Source organism: Trachypithecus francoisi, unplaced genomic scaffold (genome assembly GCF_009764315.1).
Source record: "Trachypithecus francoisi isolate TF-2019V2 unplaced genomic scaffold, Tfra_2.0 Contig01436, whole genome shotgun sequence".
NCBI classification, from domain to species: domain Eukaryota; kingdom Metazoa; phylum Chordata; class Mammalia; order Primates; family Cercopithecidae; genus Trachypithecus; species Trachypithecus francoisi.
In genome coordinates this window covers 1,571,929-1,599,028 of record NW_022681430.1, presented here as the reverse complement: position 1 = coordinate 1,599,028, position 27,100 = coordinate 1,571,929, and the positions used below count along the sequence as shown (strand labels likewise).

General features: G+C 36.7%; 1 protein-coding gene across 10 annotated transcripts in view; it reads right to left on the bottom strand.

Moving 5' to 3' along the window:
- Window positions 1-27,100, bottom strand: part of EXOC6 (exocyst complex component 6) — a 218,798-nt gene that overhangs the window by 111,626 nt on the left and 80,072 nt on the right. For all 10 annotated transcript variants that reach the window (XM_033224564.1, XM_033224621.1, XM_033224613.1 and 7 more), the window contains 6 exons: window positions 17,871-17,954; window positions 12,127-12,173; window positions 11,888-12,008; window positions 10,132-10,203; window positions 5,271-5,368; window positions 928-1,033 (listed from right to left, as the gene is read on the bottom strand). In XM_033224564.1, the coding sequence (XP_033080455.1) occupies window positions 928-1,033; window positions 5,271-5,368; window positions 10,132-10,203; window positions 11,888-12,008; window positions 12,127-12,173; window positions 17,871-17,954 (528 nt within the window). The remainder of the gene's footprint in view (window positions 1-927; window positions 1,034-5,270; window positions 5,369-10,131; window positions 10,204-11,887; window positions 12,009-12,126; window positions 12,174-17,870; window positions 17,955-27,100) is intronic.

Genomic DNA, 27,100 nt, shown 5'->3' with positions numbered 1-27,100 from the left:
CAGTAGCTATAATCTAGAAGCTTTCCATTTAATTACCTGGTTCTGTATTTAGTGACTAATACACATAATATGCTTAGTTTATATATAAAAATATAACAAAAATTTACAGTCACGATTCACTCAGAATTTGATCTTGCTCATGCTGAAGTAATAAAAATTTAGAAAGGTAATGAATTATAAAAAGTTGAGAAAATAGTAAAGAAGAGTAAGGAGAAAAAAAACAAGAATAAAGAGAATACAAAAGTGACAGTTACAGTTACTATGACATCCTTTTCTAATGAGATCTAATTCTACCCAAAGATACTGGATAGGTACAAGGGAGCATGTTTGCACGTATATATGCATATACACATGGATTCATGTGCATTCTGAGAATCTCCTGCATGGCTGGTCTACTTACTTTCTCTACCCTTTTATTCAGATATCTTGACTCAAAAAATGTATATATTCCTACTTCAGGAAGAAATCTACAGGTAGCTATTGCTTTCACCTATCACTTATTTAACCAAGATAAACTTTTTGTAAAAGTGTACTTCTTTTAAAATCTTCCACAGTGATAAACAATTTAAAGAAATTCTTGTTTCATTCCCTAGGATATACTCTGATTACTATAAATCTATTTTTCATTTGGAATCCACCCAACATTAGTAACACCTCTCCTGGGAATCCACCTAATGTTTGGGGCAACTACTTCTAGTATCCCCAGGAAAGTCCCTTCTTAACGTCATCAAAATCTCAGTAGTAGTAGTAGTAGTAGTAGTAACACACTCTTTAAAACTTAAAACATAGTTTTCTCAATACAACAACAAATTGTCCCCCAAGAAACCACTCTTATTTACAGTCTCAGCTTAATATTTAATATTATATAGTAACAAATACCACAAATTTATTTTTAAGAAAATACTTGAATTAAAAACTAGCTTGTACCTTTTCAAGGTCTGGATCTTGAAAGGGAAATTTGCTGATGACAATTTTATATTCTTCTTCATTGACAATAGGGATGGGGCTGTAATTATCTTCTTCAAAAATGTCCCTGTTAGGAAAGGAAAATCGAAAACTTATCATTACAAAACATATTATTAGAGTACTAAAAGACAATACCTTAAAAAACCCCAACTATTACAAAAGCAGTTTTTACTTGTCAGTTAAAGGTCCAAATAGGAAGATACAGCCTAAGCATCCAGAATTCTAAAATCCAACAACAAATAAGTCTTGTCCCTCAAAATTCAGGTACAATCTCCTTTTTCCACTAGTTTGTTTTACAACCTCTCAGCACTTTAGTTTTCTAATCTAGAACAATTCTCAAGGTGATATATTCTCAACAAGTTCATTATCTGTAACTAAAAAAGGATCCACGTAATGGAAAGCATTCCTGTCATAATTTTTTTTTTTTTTTCTTTTTTGAGACGGAGTCTCGCTTGTCACCCAGGCTGGAGTGCAGTGGTGTGATCTCAGCTCACCGCAACCTCCGTCTCCCAGGTTCAAGTGATTCTGCTGCCTCAGCCTCCCAAGTAGCTGGGACTACAGGCATGTGCCACTACGCCCGGCTAATTTTTTGTATTTTGAGTAAAGAAGAGGTTTCGCCATGTTAGCCAGGATGGTCTCAATCTTCTGACCTCGTGATCTGCCCGCCCCGGCCTCCCACAGTGCTGAGATTACAGGCATGAGCCACTGTGCCCGACCTCCTGTCATAATTCTTGATAGGAATAATTTTCAAGTTGTGGATCTTGTGTCTTCTCTTTTCCCAATGAGATTATAAACTCTTGAAGATCAAAACAATGTGTTATATTTGTTTAGCCTCTCATAATGTGACTAGAAATGGATCTTTTATAGTTGGTGACGCAGAAACAGTTACTACTCATCAAATATCCATGTGCTCTCCTGTACACCCCCTTGCAGTTAGGTAGGGCCATATGACTAGTTTTGGCCACTGGGCTGTGAATGCAAGTGACATGTGTTGCTTTGAGTTTAAAGCCTTTATAAGCCAATTGTGCAAACCTCCTTTCCATGGTGACAAGGAAGACAACGTGTTGAAAAGTTAGAATCACAAATGCAAATAGCTTGTATCTCTGACTAGTAAACTTATTGTTGGCTTCTGTATGAGTGAGGAATAAAACGTGTTCATCCACTGAGATTTGGGGAATTTTTGTTGCTACAGCATAACTTAGGCTGTCCTAATGTAATTGTCATCCAATCACCTTGGCAGGGTAGGGAGATGCCAAGATGTTCGTCAAAGAGTACAGTTTCAGTTAGACAGGGAAACAGGTTTTTGAGATCTATTCCAAAAGGTGACTATAGTTAATAATAATGTAACACATATTTCAAATTGCTAACAGTAGATTTTAAATATTTGCACCACTAAAAGAAAAAAATAAGTATGTGAGGTGATGGATATGTTAATTTGCTTGATTTAATCATTCCATAATGTATATAATATATCAAAACATCAAACTGTACCTCATAAATCTATACAATTACTGTCAATTAAAAACTAAATAAAAGCACATGTATCCAAAAATAATACAAAAATAAAACAGGGCTCATAATATAGTGAGAGAGAGTTGCATACAGATAAACTATAACAGTAGTCAGGTTATAAATTTTGGTCATGGCAGTAGTCAAGTTTTGAATATCACTCAATATTGATAATTTTTCTTTTTCCCCTATTTAACTGTTGGGTTGTCAATTCACTATTTATAAAATATTTGAGGATACGGGTCAGAGGTAAACAAAGCTTAAGTTCTGCTACTTCTTAAAAATTTAGGTAGCCAGACATGGTGGCTCACGCCTGTAATCCCAGCACTTTGGGAGGCCAAGGCGGGGGCGGATCACGAGGTCAGGAGATTGAGACCATCCTGGCTAACACGGTGAAACCCCGTCACTACTAAAAGTACAAAAAACTAGCCAGGCGTGGTGGTGGGCACCTGTAGTCCCAGCTACTAGGGAGGCTGAGGCAGGAGAATGGCATGAACCCTAGAGGCAGAGCTTGCAGTGAGCCGAGATCGCGCCACTGCACTCCAGCCTGGGTGACAGTGCAAGACTCCATCTCAAAAAAAAGAAAAAAAAAAAAAAGGGAAAAAACATGATCTGGAAGAGTATTAAAAACAGAAGTCAAAATATATTTGGAAATTGTATATTAAAATTGACATGCTATCATTTGTTCTCCTCTACTATTACTCTGGAGGATAAAATTAATCCTCTCTCTATGTGAATGAAGCCATTAGCTTCCCAGAGAGAAAACAACACCACATGGTTTCCCCAGTCTTGAGGAACAATCTTACTACTAGAAGTCTTAAGGTAGGTAAGAGAGAATAGCTGACCCAATACAATCTATCAACAGTTATGAAAACATAAACACCCTTCTGAAGAGGCCAATTAAATAACATCAACTCTGTAAGATTTTATAACTATAAAAATATCATATTACATCATATTATACATTGTACCATAGCATATATTTTCTAGATTACCATCTTTATCAATAAATGCTACCTTAATTTTTAAAACAGTTAATAAAAATAATTGTTGATAGTTACATATGACTCATCGGGACTGTCAATTATCCATCTGGGATAGCATCCTGATAATATCACTCCTGAAGAACGTAAATACAAAAAACTCAAATAAGGATTTGTTTAGTTGATTTTACTAGATATGTATCACCTTATGAGCCACTCAGACATTAAAAAAAAATTGTTTTTAAGAGCACGGTCTTACCCTATTGTGCAGGCTGGAGTGCAGTGGTGTGATTATAGCTCACTGCAGCCTCAAACACCTGGGCTCAAGTAATCCTCCTGCCTCAACTTCCCAAGTAGCTGGGATTACAGGTGCGCACCACCATGCCCAGCTAATTTTTTTTTTTTTTTTTGTAGAGACAGGGTCTCATTATGTTGTCCAGGCTGGTCTCAAACTCTTGGCCTCAAGTGATCCTTCCATCTTGGCCTCCCAAAGTGCTGGGATTACAGGCATAAGCCACCTCACCCTGTTAGAAGATTCCTATTACAGTATTTAGAAGGTCAACCTCCATAGTTTTGAAAGCTGATGGGATAAGTGATAAGCTGGTATTAAATCATCTAACATACTTTTATTTTAACATCATCAAATATTGACACATTACTTCTATCATATTTTGGGTAAACAAGAAGTAAAACCTCAAGATTGACCTTTTCTTCCCGAAAGGGAGAAGGATGGAGAGAAAGAGACAAAAAGAGAGAGAGAAAGAGAGAAAGAAGGGAAGGAGGAAAACCTTTAGCAATTAAAGTGGGGGGGCATATTTCTCTTCTCATGTCACTAAAAAGTTATATAGGTATTAAAATACTTTTGTCCATGGCCTGCAGACAAGTGGTTAAAGCGAAAGTAATTTGCTCTTTAGCTTCTTTAAGATTCTTAATCTAGTGATGTTGTTTGTAAAAACAGCACTTGCCCAAAACAAAATTTAAAAGCTGTAAATTTCTGTCTCTAATACAAAATATCTTTGAATACTTAGAGCCATGTAAGTATTTAATCACTTACTAGGAAAAAATTACAGATATTAGAACTACAAGTAAGTATAACTAAAAACTGATTATAAATGTTACAGCCACTATGGAAACAGTATGGTAGTTCCTCAAAAAGTTAAAGGTATATTTACATATGATCCAGCATTTCACTTCTGGGTATAAACCCAAAAGATTTGAAAGCAGAGACTCAAACAGATATATGTATACTGTACTCACATTCACAGCAGCATTATTCACAATAGTCAAAAGGTGGAAGGAACCTAAATGTCCATCAACAGATGAACCGATAAACAAAATGTGATATATAAAGACAATGGAATATTAGCCTTAAAAAGGAAAGAAATTCTGACATGCTACAACATGGATGAACCTTGAAGACACTGTGTTAAGTGAAATGATCCAGACGCAGAAGAACAAATATATATGATTCCACTTACATGAGGTACCTAGAGCAGTCAATTTTAGAGACAAAGCAGGAGTGGTGGTTGCCAGAGGCTGGGGGAAGGGGGAAATGGACAGTTATTGTTAAGTGAGTAAGAGTTTCTATTAGGGAAGAGGAAAACGTTCTGGAAATGGATGGTGATGACAGTTGCAACAATGTGAGTGTACATCACTGAACTATACACTTGAAAATGGCTAAGATGGTAAATTCTATGTGTACTTTACTACAAGAAAAATGATTATAAGCATTTTTATTAATATATGCAAATGAACCACTTGAGTATTTGACAAACGTATTCATTATATTAAGGCACCATGACTTAGACTAACCTGAAAACTCCAGCCCATTTCTTAAGCAGTGTTTCATTGTATTGATCTCTTATTTCAAATAAAAGGTCAAAAAGTCGGTTCACTGGAAAACCATAACCCTAAAATACAAAAAAAAAAAGCAGATCAACAAGTGTACAAAAATATTCATTAAAAATGTTGGGAATACTAGAGAATCATTTGGAAGGAATCACTAGATCCCATTGTATGCCATTCTCACAGTAAGAAAATAAAAAGATATATTTTGACTTTCTACTACATTGCATTTGGTAAAAAAAAAAAGAGGTCCAGAAAGAGTTTTATGAGAATAGAATGGTTTTTCCATTTTTTCTCTTTTCAGTAATGATTACAGTGTTAGCCTTAAAAAGTATTAAAAGTCAGAGCTGGAGGAAAAAATTCAAGATAAGTTTTTACTTAACAGTGTCTTGGGAAGTGGTGCCTAAATAGGATACAAGAAGAAAAGGGAATGGATTCTGTCTGAGACAGGCTGGCTTCCTTTTGCACCTTCAACTTAAGATTGAGTTTGTCCTACTGGGAAAATTTACATCTTTCCATTAAACATTCACACTTTCAAATTTTATTCTTTCCCGACTCCAAACTAATTGAAATCTTACCCACATCGGGACCAAACATTCTCTCTTACCTCACAGAATTCTCCACTTGTCTCTCCAAGGTTTCTCTCTCCATCTTTGTTCTTGAGCCTATCTCCTTCCACATAAACCATTCCATGGGTTAACTTCTTACTCTATTATGTCTTTAACTTCCACAGGCACCTTTCTCTTGGCTAAATAAATATGCTAAACTGTTTTCCATCTTTTAGCCAAGAAAAACAAGAGACCAAAACAGCTCTCCCTCAATTTTCTGTAGCCTGTCAGCTGCCGCTGTCACTCCCTTCACAGTCAAATGTACTACAATCTCTCACTTCTATTCCTTTATTTAAACTACTCAACAATGTCACAACAGACTATCTCCTAAATATCAAATTCAATGATCTCACTCTACCTGACATCTCTTTCTTGAAATTCTTCTGCTTTCAATTCTGTAACACCAATCACTCCTCTTATTCTCCTTTTACATCTATGAACAATCCTTCCAGTTTCCTTGTGTAACTTCTATCTGTATCCTTTAATCTTTTCTTTTAGCTCCCTAGGGCAATCTCAAGTCTAATGATTTCAACCTCTGATGATTACTTCAAATCTGTATCTCTAGCTAGGCCTCTCTAAATTCCAAATATTTAATTCTAACACCTGTTTCATCTCCATTCTGTTAGTCAGCAAGTACATTAAACCTACTTCCTCTCTCCCCAGTGAAATCAAGTGTTCCTCTTATTTCCTATCCATAATAATAATGCTATCATCAACCTAGTTTATCAACAGAGAATCTAGAAAACCACCTAAACACCCTACCCCCACCACACACACATACACACACACACAAAGTAGTCACCAATTTCTTCTGATTTTACCTCTTTTATAAATCAAATCTTTCATTCTCCATTATCTACCCATCTTTCTTCCAGAAATATTCTTAGTGCCATTGCTTTATCTCAGGTCCTTAATATCTCTTACCTAGACCATTGTAAAAGCTTCCTAAACTTTCAACCATCTCTCTCTCAATCTATTTCCCAGATTCTCAAAATTACCATTCAAAAGTATAAATCTGATTGTGCCATTCCCCTGCCTAAAAACTACAAAATGCTTACTAAAGTCCCACAAGACGTCCCATAATCTGGGTCAGTTTCATCACCACTATTTGCCCTTCCTTGTTCACACCTATATTCTACAGTTTCTAATACCATCAAGCTGCTCCATTTCACTTTCACCACACCATGCTTTTATCTATAGTTTACACATGCTATTTTTTCTTCCATTAATACCCTTTCCTTCTTATCTATTTGCTGAACTCACCTTCAAATCCCAGCTCAAGTTTCAACTTTCTGTATAGCCTTCTTCAACTCCTAGAATCTAAGTTAGTCATTCCATCTTCTGCAAGCCCAAAGCTAACATATTGCTTGCTGCATTAGGATGTCTTATTAAGCATTTTATTCATCTACAACTAAACTGGGAATTTCTTGAAGCCAAGGACTTTTACGTCCCTACTGTCTTACTGACTTCTATTATTTTATACATCAACTAGTCTGCTAACATGTATTGGGTACTCAAAAAATGTTAATAAAGGAATCAATAAATGTTTACTTGTTATTTGCCTAATAGGTAGTAAGGAATATAAATATGCTGGTATTACTTTTTTTACTTTATTGTTTAGTCAGTTTTGTTTTAGATGATAAAATACTGGCATTTTAAAAAGCACGATTTCCTTAGGGTGGCAAGGGCCAATTTAAAAATCTAAATATTATATAACACTCTTTAATTAGTTTTCATGAAAAGACATTTACCAGTTCTTCAATTAATAGTTATAAATTTAAAAGCCAGCAATCATTAATTCAGTATAAGATGGATCTAATACTGAACCTGTCAGCTTTCAGTGAAATGAAAATACTGCAGAAACTGAAAAAGTAGGAAGGAGTGGTTGACTTCTCCAGTCATATTTCAAAGCAATAATATGAGAAAGGTATCCTTGCAAGGGTTTATGTAACTATCATTGTTGCTTTTACAGTGCCAATATTACCTAAACATTATCTTTGACTTTCCTTTGATTCTCTGGAGAATTCCTTGGTCCCATATCAAATACTGTAGATTCAGCTGTACTCAAAGTCCAGTCCCATAACTATTTATTACAGTCTACAAAGAAATAAGGAGTTTGCACCAGAATACAAATTGATGCTGCTACTTATATTGAAAAAAGTCTTGCTTGTAGCAAGATCCCAATCGCACTAAACTTTGTACTTGGGGATATAGTTAATTTACATTCCGAGGAAAGCTCCTTTGTGTTATGGATCTAAGAGATAATTTGCAGACTAACAATAAACAGTTTGCAGACCAGTGGTCCCCAGACCACACTTTGAATAAAAGTGCTTTAAGTCATTAAGTACTGCAAAATTACTATCCAAAATTACTATTAACTCTCCATGGCGAAAATCACAATTACTTTTGCACCGACCTAATATCTCAAGCTACTTAGAAATGGGTGCCCAAAATTTGGACAGCCCCAAATAAAGCTTACTAAAAGTTTTATTGCAGTGAGATCAATATTATACAGTCATCACAAAATTTATGAAAACAACAACAGAAAATCCCACATTATTCCACTGTTACAATATAAGCCATACAAATTAATATATAATAGACATGAGTAATAAAATAATTTACTAAAGGAGCTTGTGGAATCTTCTCTTTAGGTTTAAGAATAAAGTAGAAAACTATAATTCTAAGAGGCAAAGACTCTTGTGATAAAGCAAATAGTTTAAATCAGGATTTCCCAAAGCATATTATATAAAGTTCCAGATCTAAAAGATGTTCTAAAGGGGAAAAAGATTTAAGGGTCAAATATATTGGGAAAATGCTGCATAATCATCTTCCTTTTGGGAACTTATGGGTATAAATTTGCTCTCAGAAAAGTTTTCAGTAGAGAAATATGTTTTACTTTTGGACCACAGGACACTTTTTTTAAGTAACAGCTCATCACACTTTGGAAAATGTTAGTCTGTACTTCATGAAAAATTACTTCTTTTTTTTTTTTTTTTTTTTTTTTTTTTGAGGCGGAGTCTCGCTCTGCCGCCCAGGCTGGAGTGCAGTGGCCGGATCTCAGCTCACTGCAAACTCCGCCTCCTGGGTTTAGGCCATTCTCCTGCCTCAGCCTCCCGAGTAGCTGGGACTACAGGCGCCCGCCACGTCGTCCGGCTAGTTTTTTTGTATTTTTTAGTAGAGACGGGGTTTCACGGTGTTAGCCAGGATGGTCTCGATCTCCTGACCTCGTGATCCGCCCGTCTCGGCCTCCCAAAGTGCTGGGATTACAGGCTTGAGCCACCGCGCCCGGCCGAAAAATTACTTCTAACCATAAAAATCCCGTAAATTTACACAGGAAAAGAAAACGCAATCAATTCTTTATTATCTGTGATCAAGGAGGAAGGACAAGCTAGAAATATCAAAACTTTGATACTGAAAATCGCAAAAACACTGAGTTTTGAAATAATTTAGCTTTAATCTTATTTTTTTGTTTCTTTCGTGTTTTTTGTTTGTTTGTTGGTTTGTTTGTTTGGAGATGGAGTCTCGCTCTGTTGCCCAGGAGAGTGCAGTGGCGCAATCTTGGCTCACGGCAACCTCCACCTCCTGGGTTCAAACAATCCTCCTTATTTTTAAAAAGAAAAAAACAATTCAAAAAAGTAAAGTGATTTGCTCACAGAACACATGGAAAACCAGAAACCAGGAAGAATATGAACACAGTTTTCAAATCATGTGTTTTCATACAAAGTATCATATTTAAAACTAAAAACAATTCTGAAATTAGTAATAAACCCATTTTCACAAATAAGGATCTAAAGCTTAATGAACCTGCAGGCATACAATTAGTCAACAGCACAGGCAGAACAGAAACTCTGGGTCTATGTGATTCTAGAACCCATTTCTCATGCCCTAAGGCAGAATTTATATCTTCTAATTTCTAGTTCAGGGTTCTTTCCATTATACTCTGTATTCTTTTTTTTTTAACTGTAAAAATACTTTATTCCAACTGAATGATCAATATTTTAAAAGATAGTAGCATCCCTGAGCTCTGTCTAAGCTTCATAACTGAAAAGGAAGTAGTATGAATAGTTCTGGGTAATAGCAGAATACCAATACATAGGTAAACATTTATTACTACTAATTTACTGTCACTAATCTACAACAACATAAATGAGTATAGCCTATATTTTGTATGTTTTTAAGTGATCAGAATAACCATTAATTGTTAGGTTATCACCTACCTGTAAAGTATCTGCAAATATTACAATAAGATTCTTCAGCTCCAGAACAAGATCAGGATCAGTGCAATAGGACTGAGGGTGGAAACACACAAACAAAACAAAACACCGAAAACAACAAACCAGAGTCATATGATTAAAAACTAAGAAATAAGAACTTGATAATGTTTCTTTTAATCTGCCAGACTTATAATAAGTTTAAAATCTTGGTTGGTTAGATCCACAACTGACCTCCTCTATTCAGTATAAACTTTTAGAGGGAGATCATAATATGATACTTATGATGTTTATGTTTCAAAAGTCTTTAGATTTTAAGGAACTAGTTATTTAAACCGAAAAAGGTTTATATAGAGACTATGTATTTTCACATTTCATCTATTTACTTATTTTCCATCTTATAAAAGAGACACTATGTATTACTTTTTCCAATATAAGAATTACAATTTCATTATTTTCTTAGTAATTAACCAAAAGAAAATTATTAATTTCAAAGGGACAGTGAGATTTACTCTGTCCCTTTCATAGCATTTAATAAGATTTTGAAAGTGAAATGTTGTATCTAATACGACTTCATATTTGGTATCATGGAATTAACAGGAAACATACTTTAATTTTTTATACTCAGAGCTGATCTGAATATTGACCATGATAAAATGTATTGTTCCTTATTAATACGCTGGGAAAAGCTGTAGTTCATTGGATAGTGTATCAAGAATCTACATTCCTGATAAACAAAAATGTAGCTTATTTATAATCTTAATATCATATAAGCTAACAATCTTTCTTCAATATTTTTAAAATCTCAATGAATTATAAAATTATAAATAGACAAAATTTTAAATATGAAAATATATTAATAAAGGTAAAACTACTATCTTTTAAAAAGGCCTATACTACTAAGTATTGTCTTTATAACACTAACATATTTGTTATTTCCAGAAAAGGCATTAGGAAAATAGTTGATCATTTAATTTTCATCTATAAAAACCTCTCATTACACAAAGGTTCAATATTTCAAATGAGTTGAAATTTTGAAAATTGCAAATTTTAAAGAAATTCATTATTATAGTGTATTACTGTAAATTGTAAACACCGAAGAACAAGTTATATTGAGTTTTAATGGTAGAGCTTATTTTAGAAACAAAGAATTGAAATTATAATTAAAAACATTTTCTTCATGGTGCTTTTCAGTGATCTAATTAAGAGGTCAGTTGAGACTAATAAGACCTGCTTAATTCTTCATTTTCTATAATGCTAGAATAAAAGTATTTTATTTTATATTGTATACAATATAAAATATAAAAAGTATTTTATATTTATAATATAAATATATTTTATATATAAAATTTATATTTTATATATATAATATAAATATATTTTATATATAAAATTTATATTTTATATATATTTATATTTTATATTTTATTTTATATTTTATATATAAAATATATTTATAATACATTTTATATTATATTGACTTTGAGTCAATGTTATCAACTGCTTACAGGTTTACAATTACCCTTTTTATCAACTCAAAAGCACACAAACAAAAAATGTATATAATACTTATAAAATACTTTATATATATATAAAAGCCTGAGATTACCAAACAAAAGCCTGACATTACTACTTCCAAATCTGAGCAACTACTAAAACAATGCAGAAAGATGAAGGTACAGTTTTCCTCTGACATTATGCAGCTCAGAAGTTCTTGAAGTAACTGAATTAAAATTTTAGTAATGTAAATTGTCTGACTTACTGAATGAGCTCTAAGGACAGCAATTATCTTTGAGAGGGCCATGTTCCAAAGTTCATCAGTGTATGCTCTGGTTACTAATCCTTGGGTCACATGTAAAATGTGATCTTCTACCACAAAGAACCTAAAAACAGTAATTACCAAAGCACATGTTAAAAAAAAAACCCAAATAAAAAATAAGTATTTCTGGCATTTAACATAATATAAAATTAATAATAGTTATTTCCGTATTAGATACATACCCTACAATTTGAGTGAAATATCTTCTATAGCCATCAACTGTTTCATGCTTAAAATGAAAAATAAAAATCAATTTAAACCAATAAATACCGGTAACATAAAGGTAAGTTCCAAGTCACTACAACTTCATTAACAAATATTTATTGAGAGCCTACTATATGCCACATACATTTTTAGGTACCAGCGATATATTTGTAAATAACAAAAAGTCCTTACTCTCATGGAATGTACATTCAAAAGGAGATAAACAAGTTAAAAAGGAAATATGATTTCAGAATCCCCTTCTCAGCAGACTAGTCAAAGCTGTCATCACCTCTACTTTGACTATTTATTATACCATCCTCCTTCATAATCTCCCCAACTCCCAGCCTGTCCCCTACAGTCTATTCTCTATACAGCTGCCAGAATATTTTTCAAATAGTAATCAGATTATAAATTCTGCCAAAACCTGTTATGGTTTTATGATTGCCTATTGTTTATAATTTTAACAAAAGGCATATAGAAAAATATTTGATCATTTGACTTTCATTCATAAAAAGTTTATTACATGAAATATTTCATATTTCAATTAAGTTCAAAGGTTATGTTTTGCAAATTTCATAAATGTGATCAAATTTTCAAACATCTGGGTTTTTTTTCAGGTGTTTTGGGGTGAGGATTGTTAATACATTTTAGCTTAGAAATACTGTGACTGGAAAATATAGTCTACATGACACCAAATGCTTGATATTTCCTGATACTTGCTTTATAGCATAGTATGTAGTCAAATTTTTAATAACGGTCCATGTGTGCTTGAAAAGAATATGTTCCTACAGTTGTTGAAATAGGATTCTATATATTCCATTAGATGAAGCCTATTAAGCACGTTTTGTATTCTTACTGATGTTATGTCTACTTGATTTAGAATATACTGACACATATTTTAAAACTCGCTGGGCGGGCGCGGTGGCTCACGCCTGTAATCCTAGCACTTTGGGAGGCTGAGGAGGGCGGATCACGAGGTCAGGAGATCGAGACCATCCTGGCTAACATGGTGAAATCCTGTCTCTACTAAAAATACAAAAAATTAGCCGGACATGGTGGCAGGTGCCTGTAGTCCCAGCTACTCAGGAGGCTGAGCCAGGAGAATGGCATGAACCCAGGAAGCGGAGCTTGCAGTGAGCCAAGATCACACCACTGCACGCCAGACTGGGTGACAGAGTGAGACTCTGTCTCAAAAAACAAAACAAAACAAAACAAAACTCGCTATACTTGTGGGTTTTCTATTTCTCCTTGTAGTTGTGGCAATTGTACTTTAAATACTTTGAGTCAATGTTATCAAGTGCTTACAGGTTTAGAATTACCATTTCTATCAACTCAAAAGCACACAAACAAAAAATTGTATTCTTATCATTCTAGTTCTCCCTGTATTATATAAAAGTATATATACCCTGTTTCTATTCCTTCAGTGGTTACTCTAGAAATCACATTACACATCCTTAAGTAACCAAACTCTTAAAGCTAGTCAATGTTTTTACTCTTCTGCTGGACGCTTTAGACTGCAGGATAGTTTAATTTCATTAACTTCCATCTTATTCTGATGTTTATATTATTGTTGTGTATTTTAATTCTATCTTATTTTTTTCTTATTGCTGCTGCACAAATTAAAATTCTATGCTGTTTTAATGTCCATAATATTTTATATTTTTCCTACAGTCATTTTAGATTTACCTAAATATTTATACTTTTTTTGCTATTCATTCCTTCTTGCATCTCACATCTTCCATTTGGCATCACATTCCTTTTGTTTGAAGCATATCCATAGAATCTCCTTAGTAAGCGCATCTTAGTGGCTGACTCTGCTCTTCTTTGTCTGAAAATGTCTATCTCTGCCCTTGTTTCACTCGATATAGAATCCTAAGTTGACAGTTACTTTTTTCAGAATTGAAAATATTTTATTGTTTTGTTTACTTGAAAATAACCTCTTTTCTCTTTGGGTACTTTTAAGATTTTCTGTTTATGTTTGTTTCTAAAGTTAACTTTATTGAGGTATAATTTACATATAATAAAATTAGCCCTTTTTTACATGTAGAGTTCACCGAGCTTTGACAAATGTAGACAGTTGTGTAACCACCAGAAAAATCAAAGTATACAACATATCCATCTCAGAAAGTTCCCTCCTGCCCTTTTGTAGAGAATTACCCTGCCGAACCCATAGGCCTTGGCCACCACTGATCCCATTCTGTCCTAGAGTTTTGTCGTTTCAAAAATGTCATATAACATAACTCATATGGTATATAACTTTATTGTATATGAATTTTTTCACTTAGAATAATACTTTTGACATTCATCCATATCACTGCATGTATCAATTCCCATTTAGTGCCCAGTAGTTTCATTACATAAAACATACAATAATTTGTTTATACACATGGATGTACCACAATTTATTCACTGTTAACAGACATTCAGATGTCTCTAGTTTTTGGCATTTACAATAAAGCTACTACAAACATTCACATATGAGCCACCGTATAAAGATGCATTTTCATTTCTCATGGATAAATACCTAGGAGCAGGACTGCTAGGTCATAGGAGAGTATGCTTAACATTGTAACAAATTGCCAAACCATTTTCCAAAGTGGCAGTATAATTTTATATCTATTAGAAGTGCATGAGAGTTCCACTGGATTCATATCCTCACCAGCACTTGCTATTATCAATCCTTTCAATTTTAGTCATTCTAGTAAGTATGTAGTGGTATCTTATTGTGATTTTAATTTGCATTTCCCTGATGAAAAAATTATACTGAATATCTTTTCATGTGCTTATTTGCCATCAGTATATCTTTGGTAAAATGTCTATTCAAATCTTTTGTCCATTTTTAAAACTGGTTTATCTGTCTTCAATTACTGAGTTATACAACTCAGTTGTATAACTGTAAAGTAATAATGTAAAGTAATTCTTTACATATTCTGGATAAAGACCCTTTATAGACATGAGTTCTGCAAATATTTTCTCCAAGTCTGTATCTTGCCTTTTCCTTTCCTTCCCCTGCCACTCCCCGAGATGGAGTCTTGCTCTGTCGCCAGGATGGAGTGCAGTGGCACGAACTGGGCTCACTGCAACCTCCGCCTCCCAGGTTCAAGTGGTTCTCCTACCTCAGCCTCTCTAGTAGCTGGGACTACAGGCACACGCCACCATGCCCAGCTGATTTTTGTATTTTTAGTAGAGATGGGGTTTCACCATGTTTGCCAGGATGCTCTTGATCTCTTGACCTCATGATACACCCGCCTTGGCCTCCCAAAGTGCTGGGATTACAGGCATGAGCCAGCCTTTTCATTTTTTTAACAACATCTTTTGAAAACCCAAAGTTTTAGATTTTGATGTTCAAATCATCTACTTTTTTTCTTTTATGGCTCATGCTTTATGTATCTCACATAGAAAAACACTGTAAATACACTGTAGAATATCGTAGAACCCAAGGTAATAGAGATTTTATCCTTTGTTTTCTTCTAAAAGTTTACAATTTTAGCTCTTACATTTAGGTCCATGATCCACTTGAATTGTTGAAAGAGGTAAGTCAATATTCACTTTTTGCGTATCGATCATTTAATTCTCTTGCAGTCAGAAGACAGACTTTGTATGATTTCAAGCTTTTTCTATTTTTTATTATTATTTATTATTATTATTATTATTATTTGAAACAGAGTCACACTCTTGTCGCCCAGGCTGGAGTGCAATGATGCAATGTCAGTTCACCGCAACCTCCACCTCCTGGGTTCAAGCAATTCTCCTGCCTCAGCCTCCTGAGCAGCTGAGATTACAGGCACCTGCCACTATGCCTGGATAATTTTTGTATTTTTAGTAGAGATGGGGTTTCACCATGTTGGCCAGGCTGGTCTCAAATCCCCTTAGGTGATCCACCTGCCTCAGCCTCCCAAAGTGCTGGGATTACAGGCATGAGCCACTGCACCCGGCCCAGCTTTTTATATTTGCTGATGTTTGTTTTATGGCCCAGAATATGATATTGGTGAACCTTCCATGTACACATGTAAAGCATGTGTATTCTTCCATCTGGGGTGGAGTATTCAATAAATATTAATCAGATCAAGATAGCTGATAAGTTTTCAGCTCTTCTATTCCTCTTTAACTTTGGTGTTCTGCAATTTAATTATAAGGTTTCTAAGACTGTATTTCTTTTTATTTAAGGTATCTGGGATTCCTTGGGCTTGACTATTTCTCATTTGTCCCAGAAAATTCTTAGCCATATGGCATCAAATATTCTTCAGTCTCATTTGCTCTATCCTCTTTCTGAAACTCCAATTAGATGTATGTTAGACTTCTCTGTATCCCTCATATCTCACTTCTGTAATTTTTCCTTCTGTCTCTTTGTGATGCTTACTTCCATATAGTTTCTTCAGATTAACTAAGAGAGAATTCATCAACTGTTAAACCTATTCATAATATTTTTAACTTCAGTTAATATCTATTTAATTTCTAGATATTCTACCTGATATTTCTTCACATCTATTTGGTCATTCTTTATAGTTTCTGTTCCCTATTTATATTAGCAAGCTTGGCTTTTATTTCTTTAAATATACTAAGTAGCACTATTACATACTCCATGGCTAATAATTCAAATATCAAGTCTTTTAGAATCTATTTTTGTTGTTAATATTTCTTATGATTCTCACTCATTTGGTAATTATTTCTGACTGTGAATTGCTCATTTTAACTCTAGAAAGAAGGTGCACATATCTGTATTTGCTTCTGCCAGGCACCTGGAGATAGTATCAGGATGAAAATACTTTAAAAGTTGAGCTTGAGATGTCTTTGACTATCCAAGTATGATGAATTTGGGTTGCAAACACAAGTGGTAACAAACTGCTTGTTATGAATTCTCAGAGGGATTTTTTCTCTCGTTCACTCAGCACTCAGATTTGAGATAGGTAATTTTCCTTACAGTATTTGCCAGAGGGAACAGAAGGATTTTTAGATGGCTTTATCTCTAGCTCATCCTAATAATGGGGCTTTAAATCCTCTGGAGTCTCAGCTTTACAAGGGAGACAAACTCTTAAGAGACACCTACTTTGGGTGGGCTCTGGCCTTAGCCCTCTGTACCCAATGTCCTCAAAACTCATGCTTTCCTACTCACCAGATGCTCGTAGGATAAAAGCTATATTCAATGTTTCATTAAACCTATCTGCATTTCTGCCTTCATTTGGGTTTTACTGTTTTGATTGTTTTATAGTCAGATGTATTGAGGTATAAGTCACATACAATAATACTCTTTAATATTCAGTTTCTATGAGTTTTACAAACACATCTACTAACTATCACCACAACCAATATATAGAACAGTTCTTTATTCACTTAGTTTCTGGTCTTTTTGTTTGTTTGTTTTAAATGTCTATCTAGCATCTTCAGTTGTCTTTTCAGTGGGACAATTAATCAAGGTACATAATCCACTATATTGTCAGAAACTAATTATCATTCCCTGATATTTTACATATTTCTTGTTGGTCTTTTTTTTTTTTTTAATTCGCTATCTATCTTTTCTAATAGAATGTAAGTTCATGAGAAAAGGGACTTATCTGTTTGGTTCACTGTTGTACCCTTAGCACTTAAACCAATGTTTGGAAATGGTAGGTGTTCAATAAATATTTGTAGTTGAATGAATAGTGATACATGCTCTGAAGAAATTAAAACAGGATAAGGGGATAAAGAGTGACAACATAACCAATTCAAAATATCCCATACTTACCATATTCGACTGGGGTTGCAATACCAGTCTCGCTTGTTTCTTTCTTTGTTTTCGATAATAGTTTTCAAATGTTTCCTCATCACCCTAAAATAAAATCAGCAGAGTAATGAAAAAGACACATACACACACACACAACTAAAACAGATACTTCTTTACTTCTGCTGGGGCAACAGAGTGAGACCTCATCTCTTTTTATCTTTTTTTTTTTTTTTTCATTTCTTTTCTCCTCAGATTCCTTTTTACCATGAAACCCCATATTTAAAAAAATATAAAATATACACATTCTAACTTAATTTTAAAAAACACTGTCTAATATGGTATGTTTTACTTTTATCTTTGAGATTATAAGGCTTTAGGTGTCATAGTGGGTTTTCTTCCTTGGGGTGAAATTATCATAATCAGTACTTAACTGATGCAAATGGCCTAACTATATCATACATTTTGATAATGAGTAAACCCAAAAGTACATTTTTATTGGAAATAAATATCTCAATAGAATGAGTGAGACTTTTTTCCCCCATTAATAATATACTTTCTGCTTCAAATTCTGACCTGCAGACTTAGGGCATTTGATTTTTTTTTTTTTTGAAGTCCACCCTAAAACCTAAAATCTAATTAGCAAAGCCAGTACTCATGATCAAACTAGTAAGTCAAATTGTACTTAGTGTCTCTCCGGAAAAGTCTGACTCCAAGTTTCACTTCAAAAAAAGTAAAGATGAGGCTGAAATCAGAGGATTGCTCGAGGCCAGGAGTTCATGATCAGCCTGGGCAACATGTCAAGGTGTCTCTTCAAAAAAAAATTTTTTTTTTAATTAGCCAGGCATTGTGGCATGCACCTGTAGTCCCACCTACTCGGGAGGCTGAGGCCAGAGGATCACTTGAACCCAGGAATTCAAAGTGGCAGTGAGCTATGATCTCACCACTGCACTACAGGCTAGACAAAAGCGAGACCCCATCTCTTAAAAAAAATTACATCATGAAAACCACTGAGAAATTATGGGTTTACACCATAATTTCACCAATGCCAGTCGCACTGGCTCATGCCTGTAATCCCAGCACTTTGGGAGGCCAAGGAGGACAGATCACTTGAGGCCAGGAGTTTGAGACCAACCTGGTCAACATGGTGAAACCGTTTTGTCTAAAAATACAAAAACTAGCCATGTGTGGTAGCACACACCAGTAATCCCAGCTACTTGGGAGACTGTGGCATGATAATTGCTTGAACCTGAGAGGCAGAGGATGCAGTGAGCCAAGATCACACCACTGCACTCCAGCCTGGGCAACAGAGTGAGACTCTGTCTTAGGAAAAAAAAAAAAAAAAAAATTATGGGATTACAAAAAGCAGCCAATATTATTTAAACCCAGTGTGATTGTTTTGTGCATTCACACACCTTAAAATCAAGATAATAAATCAGTTTCTCGGCCGGGCGCAGTGGCTCAAGCCTGTAATCCCAGCACTTTGGGAGGCCGAGACGGGCAGATCACGAGGTCAGGAGATCGAGACCATCCTGGCTAACACAGTGAAACCCCGTCTCTACTAAAAAAAAAATACAAAAAACTAGCCGGGCGAGGTGACGGGCGCCTGTAGTCCCAGCTGCTCGGGAGGCTGAGGCAGGAGAATGGCGTGAACCCGGGAGGCGGAGTTTGCAGTGAGCTGAGATCCGGCCACTGCACTCCAGCCTGGGCGACAGAGCGAAACTCCGTCTCAAACAAAAAAAAAAAAAATCAGTTTCTCATTACTTACTCTGTTTCTCATTACTTAATTTACAATAATGCAATATAATATACACCTGAAATTCTAAGCTTTTATGAAGTAAGGAGCATAATAAACAATACTACATGCTTTCCATTAACATGTGGACATATATAAAACTCTGTTGTTCAACTTTTGGAAATAATTAAATACAACCAAGCATTAAAATCAGGGATATAAAAAAGAATAAAATAATGTTTTTTGGAGCAACTTGCATGGAACTAGACACCATTATCCTAAGTGAAGGAACTCAGGAACAGAAAACCAAATACTGCATGCTTTCAGTTATCAGTGAGAGGTAAGCTATGGGTATACAGGAGCATGTGGGGTGCTATAATGAACACTGGAGATTCAGAAGTGGGGTGAAGGATGAAAAAAAATCACCTATTGGGTACAATGTACACTATTCAGGTGACAAGTACACTAAAAGCCTAGACTTCATTACGATACAATTCATCCACATAACCAAAAACCACTTGTACCCCTAAAGTTGCTAAAATAGATAAAAATACATAAATAAAATGCACTCCTACTAATCAATAAATCAAACAATAAAATCAGGCATAACTCCATTAATTTCATTAGATAGGGTTTTCTCGGTGTTTAACAAAAGAGAATAGTATATGCTGCTAAAAATGAATAGCCAGGGTTTACTCTAAATATGAATTAGAAAACATTAAACAATTGGACTTAGACTTATGATAGCTAAACAGCTTTACCCTCTTCAACGAATCATAATGTACATGAATATGAAAAAATAAGGTTAGCCAGTGTAACTCAAAATTTTTGGCAGCCCCAGGAAACACTCCATTCATGTTTAAAAGATACAGCTTTACCAACCCATGTAATTTGGCTGTTTAAAGGTGTTTTTCTTTACAGCAAATGATACATCCTAAGGAAGAGTATTAAGATTAGCCAAAAATCATTGTTTACATTTAAACACATAGGACATAGCTTTAGCATTCAAAATTCTCTGTGTTCTCTTTGCTGTACTCTCACAGGGACACTCTCTTAAAAGCAATATACGGCCGGGTGCGGTGGCTCAAGCCTGTAATCCCAGCACTTTGGGAAGCCGAGACGGGCGGATCACGAGGTCAGGAGATCGAGACCATCCTGGCTAACACGGTGAAACCCCGTCTCTACTAAAAAATACAAAAAACTAGCCGGGCGAGGTGGCGGGCGCCTGTAGGCCCAGCTACTCGGGAGGCTGAGGCAGGAGAATGGCTTAAACCCGGGAGGCGGAGCTTGCAGTGAGCTGAGATCCGGCCACTGCACTCCAGCCTGGGCGACAGAGCGAGACTCCGTCTCAAAAAAAAAAAAAAAAGCAATATACTTGTTGTCAATAGCTAGGGGGAAAAAGAATAGGTCATTAAAAGGAAACTATCGTTATTTCTACTTATGTCATTACTCCCTACTAAGATCTAAATTCAGAATATCCTACCACAGGACAAAATATACTGTTTCTAACATGATTTTACCCTTAACAGAAATTTGTGCAAAAATGGAAAGGAAAGAACTCCTAATACAGTTCCTTGATTAACAATTAAAGGAGACTTCTCCTTTATTTGGCACCCTGGAAGTTTTTACATCTCAAGACAATGCACCATGGTAGTACTGAGTATCAGTGAAGGGTATCATTTTCATTTATAAAGTAAACGTGGTAGCCTTCAAAATGGCCTTCAAAAATCCCCACCTCGTGGTATTCATACCCTTGTGTGGTCCTCTCCCACAATGCACCTGAGTTAATCTATGTGACGAATAGGATAAAGCAGAAGTAATGGTATGTCACTTCTGAGATTGTGTTATGAAAGGAATTATGGCTTCCATCTTGGTTTCTCTCCTGGATGACTCCCTCTGGGGGAAGCCAGCTGCCATGTCATGAGGACTTTCAAGCGGCCTGGTAGACACTCCACGTGGCAAGGAACTGAGGCCTTCTACCAACAGCCATCATAGAGGCAAATCCTCCAGTCCCTGTTAAGTCTTCAGATGACAGCAGTCCTCACTGACATCTTGACTAGAATCTCGTAAGAGACCTGTAGCCAGAACCACCTAGCTAAGCCACTCCCTGACTGCTAACCCTGTGAAATAATAATGTTTGTTGTTTTAAGGCAGTGTGTTATTCAGCAATTGATAACTAATATGGTCAGTATCTTAGGTAGCTGTCCTAGAAACAGAATCTGAGATCAATGATAAACTAAAAAAATGTTCAAGAAGGAAACTTTTCAAGAAATGAAGAAAGTAAAAGGAACAAGAAGAAACCAACCAAAGGTACCATCTCAGGCAAAAAATTGGGTGCCTGATTCCACACTGCAACTTTACAGCATAAGTTATATCTCAGTGTTGTCCTAATCTAGGCAAGGAATCTAGGCTTTCAAACACCATATCCACAAACCGTAACTGATTAATCTCAACCCTGGTAATCTGATGTGGGGTAGCTTCTAGGTGAAAAGGGACCCAAAAGAATCTGAGCAGAGCACCAATAGTAAGAAAAGAACTATTGTGAAGACAGGTTGGGGTTCCCAAACAGATCATTTTTAGAAAGAAAGCTATGGGCCTAAAATTTATTTCCCTAAAGTTTCTAGCCCAGGGCCCCTTGGAAAGCCTTCATATACCCTTAAAAACTCCTAGGGCAGCAATTTGCACACTATATTCAGTATTCATCAGATAATTAGGAAATTAACTCATTCAATATTCAGTATTCTAAGAAAAATGATCCCTAAACTCAAAGTTTAGGACACAGCCAGCTAAGAAAAGTCAGATAAGCTCTCAGGACTTCTCGAAGTCTGAAAAATAATAAGGTACAACAAGCTATATTGTGAATATTGTGTGTAGCACAAGAATCCCTTGTTTTGACATTATACCTATTTTCCTTTCGTGGAATACTCATATTTTATCAAATAGAGTAGGATACCTTAGGATTTTGGACACAGAGCTTTTTTGGCTAAAATAGACTTATAGTCAACAGTCCTTGAAATCATACATATTAATGTAACCCTTTTATAATAACCCCTTTAACATTTACTGCCTGCTATTTTATACCGGGTCCTATACCAAGCACTTTTATCATTTATATTGACTCTAATACCCAACATAGCCTTACAAATTGTTAACCATATTTTGCAAATGAGGAACTCAAATAAGAGAAGTAATTTTCCCAATGCTATAATGCTGGGAAATAGGAGAACTGGAATAATGAGTAGAAGGAGAAGGACTTGTAATAATACTAAGAAATTAGTGGCTGGCCATGGTGGCTCATGCCTGTAATCTCAGCACCTTGGGAGGCCGAGGTGGGCAGATCACCTGAGGTTAGGAGTTCGAGACCAGGTTAGCCAACATGGAGAAACCCCGTCTCTACCAAAAATACAAAAATTAGTGAGGCTTGGTGGTAGGCGCCTGTAATTCCAGCTACTTGAGAGGCTAAGGCAGTAGAATCGCTTGAACCCAGGAGGCAAAGGTTGCAGTAAGCCAAGATCGCACCACTGCATTCCAGCCTGGGCAACACAGCGAGACTCTGCCTCAAAAAAAGAAAGAAATTAGCTTTACCAAATAATTTTTGGTCATAAATACCAGCCAGAAGTTATCATGCTAATGAAAGTTTATTAAATTTATAGCATAAAACAGCAAGACCATACTGTAAACTCTACCTCTACAAAAAATACAAATATTAGCCAAGGATGGTGGCATGAGCCTGTAGTCCCAGCTACTTGGGAGGCACAAGTGAGAGAATCACTTGAGCCCAAAGAGGTCAAGGCTGCAGTGAGTTGTGATCATGCCACTGCACTCCATCTTGGGTGACAGAGCAAGACCCTGTCTGAAAAGAAAAAAAAAGAAAAGAGAAAACAGTAGCACAAAGAAGAGGGTATTAATCTAACTAAATTGTTGTAAAGTAAGATGTTAATTGCAATCCTCAGGGCAAATACTAAAAAAATAGGCCAGGCCAGGTGGCTTTCACCTGTAATCCCAGCACTTTGGGAGGCCGAGATGGGTGGATCACCTAAGGTCAGGAGTTTGAGATCAGCCTGGCCAACAAGGTGAAACCCCATCTCTATTAAAAAAAAATACAAAAAATTAGCTGGCCGTGGTGGTGGGCGCCTGTAAACCCAGCTACTCAGGAGGCTGAGGCAGGAGAATCACTTGAACCCAGGAAGTGGAGGTTGTAGTGAGCTTGAGATCATGCCATTAGACTCCACCCTGGGCAACAAGAGCGAAACTCCATCACAAAAAAAAAAAAGGGAAATGACAAAGGAAATGAAATGGTACATACGAAAATATCTATTTAATGCACAAGAGGGTACTAACGGAGGAATAGAGGAACAAAAAAGATATAAAACATGTTAAAACAAATGGCGAATATCATAGCAGACATAAATCCTACCTTATCAGTAATTACGTTAAATGTAAATGAATTAAACACTCCAATTGAAAGGCAGAGATCAGCAGACTGGATTTGAAAAAAACAGCCTGAACTATGTGTTACCTAGAGGAGACATACTTTAGATTCAAAGATACAAAGAGACTGAAAGTAAAAGGATGGAGAAAAACATGCTATGCCAAGAGTGCTCAAAAGAAAGCTGGAGTGGCTAACAGACCTTAAGACAAAAAACAGGGGGGCGGAGCAAGATGGCCGAATAGGAACAGCTCCAGTCTCCAACTCCCAGCGCGAGTGACACAGAAGACCGGTGATTTCTGCATTTTCAACTGAGGTACTGGGGTCATCTCTCTAGGGAGTGCCGGACAATCGGTGCTGGTCAGCTGCTGCAGCCTGACCAGCGTGAGCTGAAGCAGGGCGAGGCATCGCCTCACCTGGAAGCGCAAGGGGGAAGGAAATCCGTTTTCCTAGCCAGGGGAACTGAGACACACAACACCTGGAAAATCGGGTAACTCCCACCCCAATACTGCGCTTTAAGGAAACAGGCACACCAGGAGAATATATCCCACACCTGGCCGGGAGGGTCCCACGCCCACGGAGCCTCCTTCACTGCTAACACAGCCGTCTGCGGCGATCTATCCGGAAGGTAGCAGCGAGGCTGGGGGAGGGGCGCCCGCCATTGCTGAGGCTTAAGTAGGTAAACAAAGCCGCTGGGAAGCTCGAACTGGGTGGAGCTCACAGCAGCTCAAGGAAACCTGCCTGTCTCTGTAGACTCCACCTCTGGGGACGGACCACAGCTGAGGTACAATAGGGAAAGCAGCGGGGGCCGGTGCAGAGGCGAAGGACTCCGTCTGACAGCTTTGGGGAGAGCCGTGGATCTCCCAACGCGGAGGTTGAGATCCGAGAACAGACAGACTGCCTGCTCAGGTGGGTCCCTGACCCCTGAGTAGCCTAGCTGGGAGACATCCCCCACTAGGGGCAGTCTGACACCCCACACCTCACAGGGTGGAGTCATCCCTGAGAGGAAACTTCCAAAGGAAGAATCAGACAGGTACACTCGCTGTTCAGCAATATTCTATCTTCGGCAACCTCTGCTGCTGATACCCAGGAAAACAGGGTCTGGATTGGACCTCAAGCAATCTCCAACAGACCAACAGACAGTCCTTCTGACTGTCAGACGGAAAACTATCAAACAGGAAGGACACCTATACCAAAACCCCATCAGTACATCACCGTCATCAAAGACCAGAGACAGATAAAACCACAAAGATGGGGAAGAAGCAGGGCAGAAAAGCTGGAAATTCAAAAAATAAGAGCACATCTCCCCCTGCAAAGGAGCGCAGCCCATCGCCAGCAACGGATCAAAGCTGGTCAGAGAATGACTTGGACGAGATGAGAGAAGAAGGCTTCAGCCCATCAAACTTCTCAGAGCTAAAGGAGGAATTACGTACCCAGCGCAAAGAAACTAAAAATCTTGAAAAAAGAGTGGAAGAATTGACAGCTAGACTAATTAATGCAGAGAAGATCATAAACGAAATGACAGAGATGAAAACCATGACACGAGAAATACGTGACAAATGCACAAGCTTCAGTAACCGACTCGATCAACTGCAAGAAAGAGTATCAGCGATTGAGGATCAAATGAATGAAATGAAGCGAGAAGAGAAACCAAAAGAAAAAAGAAGAAAAAGAAATGAACAAAGCCTGCAAGAAGTATGGGATTATGTAAAAAGACCAAATCTACGTCTGATTGGGGTGCCTGAAAGTGAGGGGGAAAATGGAACCAAGTTGGAAAACACTCTTCAGGATATCATCCAGGAGAACTTCCCCAACCTAGTAGGGCAGGCCAACATTCAAATTCAGGAAATACAGAGAATGCCACAAAGATACTCCTCCAGAAGAGCAACTCCAAGACACATAATTGCCAGATTCACCAAAGTTGAAATGAAGGAAAAAATCTTAAGGGCAGCCAGAGAGAAAGGTCGGGTTACCCACAAAGGGAAGCCCATCAGACTAACAGCAGATCTCTCGTCAGAAACTCTACAAGCCAGAAGAGAGTGGGGGCCAATATTCAACGTTCTTAAAGAAAAGAATTTTCAACCCAGAATTTCATATCCAGCCAAACTAAGTTTCATCAGTGAAGGAGAAATAAAATCCTTTACAGATAAGCAAATGCTTAGAGATTTTGTCACCACCAGGCCTGCCTTACAAGAGACCCTAAAGGAAGCCCTAAACATGGAAAGGAACAACCGGTACCAGCCATTGCAAAAACATGCCAAAATGTAAAGACCATTGAGGCCAGGAAGAAACTGCATCAACTAACGAGCAAAATAACCAGTTAATATCATAATGACAGGATCAAGTTCACACATAACAATATTAACCTTAAATGTCAATGGACTAAATGCTCCAATTAAAAGACACAGACTGGCAAACTGGATAAAGAGTCAAGACCCATCAGTCTGCTGTATTCAGGAGACCCATCTCACATGCAGAGACATACATAGGCTCAAAATAAGGGATGGAGGAAGATCTACCAAGCAAATGGAGAACAAAAAAAAGCAGGGGTTGCAATCCTAGTCTCTGATAAAACACACTTTAAACCATCAAAGATCAAAAGAGACAAAGAAGGCCATTACATAATGGTAAAGGGATCAATTCAACAGGAAGAGCTAACTCTCCTAAATATATATGCACCCAATACAGGAGCACCCAGATTCATAAAGCAAGTCCTTAGAGACCTACAAAGAGACTTAGACTCCCATACAATAATAATGGGAGACTTCAACACTCCACTGTCAACATTAGACAGATCAACGAGACAGAAAGTTAACAAGGATATCCAGGAATTGAACTCAGCTCTGCACCAAGCGGACCTAATAGACATCTATAGAACTCTCCACCCCAAATCAACAGAATATACATTCTTCTCAGCACCACATTGCACTTATTCCAAAATTGACCACATAATTGGAAGTAAAGCACTCCTCAGCAAATGTACAAGAACAGAAATTATAACAAACTGTCTCTCAGACCACAGTGCAATCAAACTAGAACTCAGGACTAAGAAACTCAATCCAAACCGCTCAACTACATGGAAACTGAACA